The 9,066-nt window shown below is 47.6% G+C and overlaps 2 protein-coding genes across 2 annotated transcripts; both read left to right on the plus strand.

Moving 5' to 3' along the window:
- Positions 1 to 2,099: 2,099 nt before the first annotated feature.
- On the plus strand, positions 2,100 to 6,251 carry s1pr1 (sphingosine-1-phosphate receptor 1). Its single transcript, XM_065952284.1, has 3 exons — positions 2,100 to 2,230; positions 2,895 to 3,140; positions 4,290 to 6,251. The coding sequence occupies exon 3, from the start codon at positions 4,416 to 4,418 to the stop codon at positions 5,535 to 5,537; it is 1,122 nt and encodes a 373-aa protein (XP_065808356.1). The 5' UTR covers positions 2,100 to 2,230; positions 2,895 to 3,140; positions 4,290 to 4,415; the 3' UTR covers positions 5,538 to 6,251.
- On the plus strand, positions 5,738 to 8,835 carry LOC136178445 (filaggrin-like). The gene is made up of 2 exons (XM_065952285.1): positions 5,738 to 5,755; positions 6,696 to 8,835. The coding sequence occupies exons 1-2, from the start codon at positions 5,738 to 5,740 to the stop codon at positions 8,286 to 8,288; spliced, it is 1,611 nt and encodes a 536-aa protein (XP_065808357.1). The 3' UTR covers positions 8,289 to 8,835.
- The last annotated feature ends 231 nt before the right edge of the window (positions 8,836 to 9,066 follow it).

Raw genomic sequence — 9,066 nt, forward strand, 5'->3', positions numbered from 1 at the left:
TCAAGCCAAGGTATATATTCCTAGTATACAGCAAATATATTTCAAATACATTATCAGTCTGATCCTGGTAGTGTTATCGCACTGGATTTTCAGCTATTCCTCTTTTTAAACCAGTGTTCCCAGTATGACTCTGCAGTTTCCAAGTCGTTGTTTTTTGCGACTTCAGGGGGCGTTCCTGATCAGGTATAAGAGTGTCTTTGAAGGCTTTTAAGGAAAGTTGAAAAATTATCATGTCAGCACTTTTGTGTTGTACTACCTCGAACGTTCCAGTGTTTCCATAACCTCCTATATTTATCCACATCCCTGTAGTACCAGTTAAATTCCAGTTTATTCGCAGTAAAGTCTTCATGGAGAATATAAATACTTCATATTTCCAGTGTTCCCAGTATTTTTTATAGACCTGTCAGTGTAGTTCAGGTCACCTAGTCCCCCAGCTGTAGTTAACCAACTGGTCCAGTTTGACCAGTTTGACCTGAGGGAACAATGGAAGCTGATTGGACAGGAAGTGAGGTCACAGCCCAGACATCGCACAGAGCTGATCCCATAATGCACCTCTCTGAGCCACAGCTTCTGTTCATAAAGATAAAAACAACATCAGACACAGTGCCATGAGGGGTTTGTGATGTCATCACTTCCTGTTGTGATGTAACAGCTGCTGTAACTTAATTCCTGTCCAATCAGCTGACAGGAAATGGAATGATCACAGGAATGTTTTCTAATGAGCATCGGTTATTATTTTGACCTGGAACTCACCCTGCAGCGCTGTTCCCAACGGGTCAATCAGCAGAACTAAAAAAAAGACGCCAGCCCTCAAGTGCCAAAAATTGCAGTTCCTCCAGTGTCCACTAGAGTCTGTCTCCTGCAGTGAGTCAGTCCTCATAGAGCCCCATGTTAAAATGTCTAACTTTACAGCTGCAGTTCCTCCAGTGTCCACTAGAGTCTGTCTCCTGCAGTGAGTCAGTCCTCATAGAGCCCCATGTTAAAATGTCTAACTTTACAGCTGCAGTTCCTCCAGTGTCCACTAGAGTCTGTCTCCTGCAGTGAGTCAGTCCCCATAGAGCCCCATGTTAAAATGTCTAACTTTACAGCTGCAGTTCCTCCAGTGTCCACTAGAGTCTGTCTCCTGCAGTGAGTCAGTCCTCATAGAGCTCCATGTTAAAATGTCTAACTTTACAGCTGCAGTTCCTCCAGTGTCCACTAGAGTCTGTCTCCTGCAGTGAGTCAGTCCCCATAGAGCCCCATGTTAAAATGTCTAACTTTACAGCTGCAGTTCCTCCAGTGTCCACTAGAGTCTGTCTCCTGCAGTGAGTCAGTCCCCATAGAGCTCTATGTTAAAATGTCTAACTTTACAGCTGCAGTTCCTCCAGTGTCCACTAGAGTCTGTCTCCTGCAGTGAGTCAGTCCCCATAGAGCCCCATGTTAAAATGTCTAACTTTACAGCTGCAGTTCCTCCAGTGTCCACTAGAGTCTGTCTCCTGCAGTGAGTCAGTCCTCATAGAGCTCCATGTTAAAATGTCTAACTTTACAGCTGCAGTTCCTCCAGTGTCCACTAGAGTCTGTCTCCTGCAGTGAGTCAGTCCTCATAGAGCTCCATGTTAAATATGTCTCTGTGAGCAGACAGTCCAACAAGTCACCACTTTTTACAACCAGTCACATTAGAACTTTATTTTATTTACATGTTAGCAACAATTAGCAGCTAATCTGAGTCTGTGCGAAGCAAACCTGGACTCAATGTCGTGGAGGTGTAATGGGGAGACGAGGTGACCCCCACCCTGTAGCATCTTCACAGGCGTTACAGTGGAGAGACAGGACCAGCTGATCCAGCAGCGGAGAACAGCGCTGTGTGTGTGTGTGTGTGTGTGTGTGTGTGTGTGTGTGTGTGTGTGTGTGTGTGCATGTCTGACCGTGTGTGTATGTGGCAGAAACATAATTTCACCTCACAGACTGGGACGCCGATATTACGCTGTCCCAGAAAAAAATAAGCCTTTTTTGTAATGCTCTTTGATAACTTGGCCAGAAGTGACCGTCTTTGGAGAGGAGGGAGACCACACCCTCTAATCCCTCATGGTCACTCCTGACTCCAGAGAAGCAACATGCTGACCATCATCCGTCCAGCTCTTCTTCTTTGGTTTTAATTGTAGCATCCACCTGCAGTTATAGGGGGCAGGAGGAGGAGGGGCTCCATCTGGCTCCACCCCCGCTGACCTCATCGAGGTGATAGGGGTCAGAGGTCAGTGACTCAGAGCTGGACTCAATATGGGGGGGGGCAGTGTGTGTGTGTGTGTGTGTGTGTCTGTGTGTGTCTGTATGTGTGTGTGTGTGTGTGTGTGTGTGTGTTTGTGTGTGTGTGTGTGTGTGTGTGTGTGTGTGTGTGTGTGTGTGTGTGTGTGTGTCTGTGTGTGTGTGTGTGTGTGTGTGTGTGTGTGTGTGTGTTTGTGTGTGTGTGTGTGTGTGTGTGTGTGTGTGTGTGTGTGTGTGTGTGTGTGTGTTTGTGTGTGTGTGTGTGTCTGTGTGTGTGTGTGTGTGTGTGTGTGTGTGTGTGTGTTTGTGTGTGTTTGTGTGTGTGTGTGTGTCTGTGTGTGTGTGTGTGTGTGTGTGTGTGTGTGTGTGTTTGTGTGTGTTTGTGTGTGTGTGTGTGTCTGTGTGTGTGTGTGTGTGTGTGTGTGTGTGTGTGTGTAGGGGGTTCAGCTGTTTATTTCCCACACGGGAGAAATAGAGTTAATATAATATATATATATTTCTTCTTTCTAATCGTAGACTCCTTTTATCATGATTATTTTGATAAAAGGATCTGTTTGTACTCTGCAGTCTTTCAGTAACTCTTCTTCATGATTCTTTTATTGTTGTGAAATCTTTCTGCTCCTGCTGTGTCTCACTTTTCCTGTTTTATTTAGTTTGTGTTTTTGAAAAGGAGAAGAGAGTCAACACAAAGAAAATAAACTAAACCATTATCGATCTGAAGAGCGAAAAAACAAAGAGGAGAGGAGGAGGAGGGCAGCGCCTTCATCATCATCATCATCAGTGTGTGTGTGTGTGTGTGTGTGTGTGTGTGTGTGTGTGTGTGTGTGTGTGTGTGTGTGCTCCGTCGCGCTCCTCTCTGTCGGGCTGCTGCTGTGTCTCGCTCCGGACTCTGACTGAAGGTAAAAACTCTTTTCTTTCTTATTTTCATCTTTTGTGAGCTGAGGTTTGAGGGTCTGCAGAGACTCTGAGGGTCTGCAGAGACTCTGAGGGTCTCTAACTCTGAATCAAACAAAGTTTAAATGTTGGACTGATGGAGGAGGGGGACGACGCGGAGCCGCGCTCAGCCGGACCCGGGTCACTGTAACGGAATCAATCCGGTTTTTAACGGAGATGAAAAAAAACACGTCACAGTCACTTTAACGTTTTTAAACTTTTAAACACTGACGTGACGTCACTTTGGAGAAAATGTCGAGTGATCGGCCAATAAAATAATCGACTAAATCAAAGACGGACAAACTGACGCAGCAGCCGGAGGACCGGCTTCATTATGTTTCTTATCGGAGATTTAAAGGAACAGTGCCTCTTTTTAAAACGTGTTTAAAGTGTTTTAAAGTCGCTCCTCTGCGTGTTGAATCATTAAATGTTCTCCTCCGTCTGTCCTCATCACTCTGCACATGTGAGACCTGATTTCACATCAGACGTGTTTAAAGTTTGTTCATTGGGCGGCAGTATCTCAGTCTGTAGGGACTTGGCTTTGGAACCAGAGGGTTGCTGGTTCAAGTCCTGGTGCAGACCAAATATGGAAGTTGGTCTGGTAGCTGGAGAGGTGTCTGAGCACTGCCGAGGTGCCCTTGAGCAAGGCACCAAACCCCCTCCCCACCATCAGCTCAGGAGCGCCCGCTGTGGGCCGCTCCATCACCCTGACATCTCTCCATTAGTGCATGTCCAGAGGATCCTGTTTCTGCATGTGTGTGTATTTTGTGTGTGTTCATGACTTACTGAGTGTAGAAACAGAAATTTCCCCTTGCGGGGATCAATAAAGTCAATCTTAATGTTGATCTGTGGTCACAGGCAGGAGGTCAGAGGTCACTTATCACAGCTGCAGGTAAAGATGTGTAAGGAGGGACATAGATAAAGTTTGACTCTTAGAGTTCAGTCTGCTTCACCTCTGATCATCATACCAGCTGATTAGAACTCGGGATATATTTTATATAATGTCTGTGAGATTGTGAGGAGTTTAAAGTTTGTGCGTGGAGCTGATCTCAGTGTTTTGTGTGTTTTGTGTGTTTCCTGTTCTCCGTGTGTGACTGTAGTCTCTCTCTCTGCAGGACCATGCCCCCCCCCCCTCCCGCTCCTCGCCCCTCGCTCCTCCTCTTCATGGTTACGGCCTAACATGAAGGACTGAATCTGAGGACGCAGTGCCCCCTGCTGGTCTCGTGCTGCCGCTGCAGGCCATGGCTGACTCCAGCTCCTCCGACCTGATCGCCAAACACTACAACTACACGGGGAAGTTCCGTAAGACGGCGTCGGACTCGGGTCTGAAGGCCGACTCCGTGGTCTTCATCATCGTGTGCTGCTTCATCATCCTGGAGAACATCCTGGTCCTCACCACCATCTGGAGGACCAAGAAGTTCCACAAACCCATGTACTACTTCATCGGGAACCTGGCGCTGTCCGACCTGCTGGCGGGCGGCGTCTACACCGCCAACATCCTGCTGTCGGGCGCCAACACGTACAAGCTGACGCCCACGCAGTGGTTCTTCAGGGAGGGCAGCATGTTTGTGGCGTTGGCGGCGTCCGTCTTCAGTTTACTGGCCATCGCCATCGAGCGCCACCTGACCATGCTGAAGATGAAGCTGCACAACAACGGGAACACGTTCCGCGTCTTCCTGCTCATCAGCACGGTGTGGATGATCGCCGCCGTGCTGGGCGGTCTGCCCGTCATGGGCTGGAACTGCATCGAGAGCATGACGGCGTGCTCCACCGTGCTGCCGCTCTACCACAAGACCTACATCCTGTTCTGCACCACTGTCTTCAGCATCATCCTAATGGCCATCGTGGTTCTCTACGCCAGGATCTACGCCCTCGTTCGCACGCGCAGCCGCAAGCTCGTCTTCCGCAAAGTCACCAACGGTCGCGGGAATGCGGGCGCCAACATCAAGAGCTCGGAGAAGTCGATGGCACTCTTGAAGACGGTCATCATCGTTCTGAGCTGCTTCATCGCCTGCTGGGCGCCGCTCTTTGTCCTCCTGCTGCTGGACGCCGCCTGCGAGACGCTGACCTGCCCCATCCTCTACAAGGCGGAGTGGTTCCTGGCGCTCGCCGTCCTGAACTCGGCCATGAACCCGCTCATCTACACGCTGACGAGCAACGAGATGCGCCGAGCCTTCCTCAAGACGCTGCTCTGCTGCACTTCCTGGCTCCGCCCAAGCACCAAGTTCACTGGGCCCATCATGGGGGCGGAGTTTAGCCGAAGCAAGTCAGATAACTCCTCCCACCCCAACAAGGAGGAAGCGGAGTACTCGCAGAGGGAGACGACAGCGGCGTCCTCAGGGAACGTCACCTCATCGTCCTAAACGATGAGAACGAGTCGCAGAGTTTGTTTGGACAGGAAACAGGAAGTGTGAATGCCTCCCAATGGCGTCATTGTGGCTGAACTGAACTGTCAGCTGATTCTGACTCCCAGCACTTATGGAGAACTTTAACTGGTTTAACTGGAACCAGTGGACCCTCAGATGGAGACACTTAGTAAGTCGCTCACACCTCTGACTGAGACATGTCGAGACACATCAAGGTCACATCAAGGTCACATCGAGTCACATCAAGGTCACATTGGGTCACATCGAGTCACATCGAGTCACATCAAGGTCACATTAGGTCACATTGAGTCACATTGAGTCACATCAAGGTCACATTGGGTCACATCGAGTCACATCGAGTCACATCAAGGTCACATTGGGTCACATCGAGTCACATCGAGTCACATCAAGGTCACATTAGGTCACATTGAGTCACATTGAGTCACATCAAGGTCACATCGGGTCACATCAAGGTCACATCGAGTCACATCAAGGTCACATTAGGTCACATCGAGTCACATCGAGTCACATCAAGGTCACATCAAGGTCACATCGAGTCACATCAAGGTCACATTGGGTCACATCGAGTCACATTGAGTCACATCAAGGTCACATTAGGTCACATCGAGTCACATCGAGTCACATCAAGGTCACATTAGGTCACATTGAGTCACATTGAGTCACATCAAGGTCACATCGGGTCACATCAAGGTCACATCGAGTCACATCAAGGTCACATTAGGTCACATCGAGTCACATCGAGTCACATCAAGGTCACATTAGGTCACATTGAGTCACATTGAGTCACATTGAGTCACATCAAGGTCACATCGAGTCACATCGAATCACATCAAGGTCACATCTAGTCACATCAAGGTCACATCGAGACACATCAAGGTCACATCGAATCACATCAAGGTCACATCTAGTCACATCAAGGTCACATTAGGTCACATCGAGTCACATCGAGTCACATCAAGGTCACATTAGGTCACATTGAGTCACATTGAGTCACATCAAGGTCACATCGAGTCACATCGAGACACATCAAGGTCACATTGGGTCACATCGAGTCACATCGAGTCACATCAAGGTCACATTGGGTCACATCGAGTCACATCGAGTCACATCGAATCACATCAAGGTCACATCTAGTCACATCAAGGTCACATCGAGACACATCAAGGTCACATCGAGTCACATCAAGGTCACATCGAGACACATCAAGGTCACATCGAGTCACATCGAGACACATCGAGTCACATCAAGGTCACATCAAGGTCACATCGAGACACATCGAGACACATCAAGGTCACATCGAGACACATCGAGACACATCAAGGTCACATCAAGGCCACATCGAGACACATCGAGACACATCAAGGTCACATCGAGACACATCAAGGCCACATCGAGACACATCGAGACACATCAAGGTCACATCGAGACACATCAAGGCCACATCGAGACACATCGAGACACATCAAGGTCACATCAAGGTCACATCGAGTCACATCGAGACACATCAAGGTCACATCGAGACACATCAAGGTAACATCGAGTCACATCGAGTCACATCAAGGTAACATCGAGACACATCGAGTCACATCGAGACACATCGAGACACATCAAGGTAACATCGAGACACATCGAGTCACATCGAGACACATCGAGACACATCAAAGTCACATCGAGACACATCGAGACACATCGAGACACATCAAGGTCACATCAAGACACATCAAGGTCACATCGAGACACATCAAGGTCACATCAAGACACATCAAGGTCACATCGAGACACATCAAGGTCACATCAAGACACATCAAGGTCACATCGAGACACATCAAGGTCACATCAAGACACATCAAGGTCATATCGAGACACATCGAGACACATCAAGGTCACATCGAGACACATCGAGTCATATCAAGGTCACATCGAGACACATCAAGGTCACATCGAGACACATCGAGACACATCAAGTCACATCAAGGTCACATCGAGTCACATCGAGACACATCGAGTCACATCAAGGTCACATCGAGACACATCGAGACACATCAAGGTCACATTGAGACACATCAAGGTCACATCGAGACACATCGAGACACATCAAGTCATATCAAGGTCACATCGAGACACATCGAGACACATCAAGGTCACATCGAGTCACATCAAGGTCACATCGAGTCACATCGAGACACATCGAGTCACATCAAGGTCACATCGAGTCACATCGAGTCACATCGAGTCACATCAAGGTCACATCGAGTCACATCGAGACACATCAAGGTCACATCGAGTCACATCGAGACACATCGAGACACATTGAGTCACATCAAGTCATATCAAGGTCACATCGAGTCACATCAAGGTCACATCGAGTCACATCGAGACACATTGAGACACATCGAGTCACATCGAGTCACATCAAGGTCACATCGAGTCACATCGAGTCACATCGAGTCACATCAAAGTCACATTGGGTCACATCAAGGTCACATCGAGTCACATCGAGTCACATCGAGTCACATCAAAGTCACATTGGGTCACATCGAGACACATCAAGGTCACATCGAGACACATCAAGGTCACATTGGGTCACATCGAGACACATCAAGGTCACATCGAGACACATCAAGGTCACATCGAGTCACATCAAGGTCACATCGGGTCACATCGAGTCACATCAAAGTCACATTGGGTCACATCGAGTCACATCGAGGTCACATTAGGTCACATTGAGGTCACATTGGGTCACATTGAGGTCACATTGAGGTCACATTGGGTCACATTGGGTCAAATTGGGTCACATCGAGTCACATTGACAGGTGTTACAGGTGTTGTAGGCATGCAGGTGTGAGCTTAGAAAAAAGTTTTTGATTGTCGTAGAAGAGTCTGAGCGTATTGACTCTCTAAGAACCTTTAGAACCTTTAGAACCTTTAGAACCTGAAGAACATATTAATTCGTACAAATGTTTTTCTCTCCACTTTTCATAAAAAAACTTCACATGAAACACAAACAGGAAGTCAGACGTCAGCTGATCGTTTGTTAAAACAAGAAGTCACAGCTGACCTCTGACTTCCTGTGATTTGATGACGTCTGTAAAAAGTTAACTCTGTAAAGTTGTCTGATCTGTGTTCGCTTAGTTTGGTCTGATTAATTTATATCTAAAAATGATTTCATCTGTTTGATGTCAAACTTTGTTTTTTATTCTGAAAGCCTCTGGATAAACAGGAAGTTAAAAAAAACGATGAAATAATAAAGTTGAATGTGAGTTAATCCACCAAACATTTGTTTCTGTGTTTTAACATCATGAGAAGATAGAGAGAGAGACAGAGAGAGAGACAGAGAGACAGAGAGAGAGACAGAGAGAGAAAGACAGAAAGAGAGAGAGACAGAGAGAGAGACAGAGAGAGAGACAGAGAGAGAGACAGAGAGAGCGAGAGAGATACAGAGAGAGAGAGACAGAGAGAGAGAGACAGAGAGAGCGAGAGAGAGAGACAGAGAGAGAGAGAGAGA

The sequence above is a fragment of the Labrus bergylta genome, unplaced genomic scaffold, assembly GCF_963930695.1.
Source record: "Labrus bergylta unplaced genomic scaffold, fLabBer1.1 SCAFFOLD_221, whole genome shotgun sequence".
NCBI classification, from domain to species: domain Eukaryota; kingdom Metazoa; phylum Chordata; class Actinopteri; order Labriformes; family Labridae; genus Labrus; species Labrus bergylta.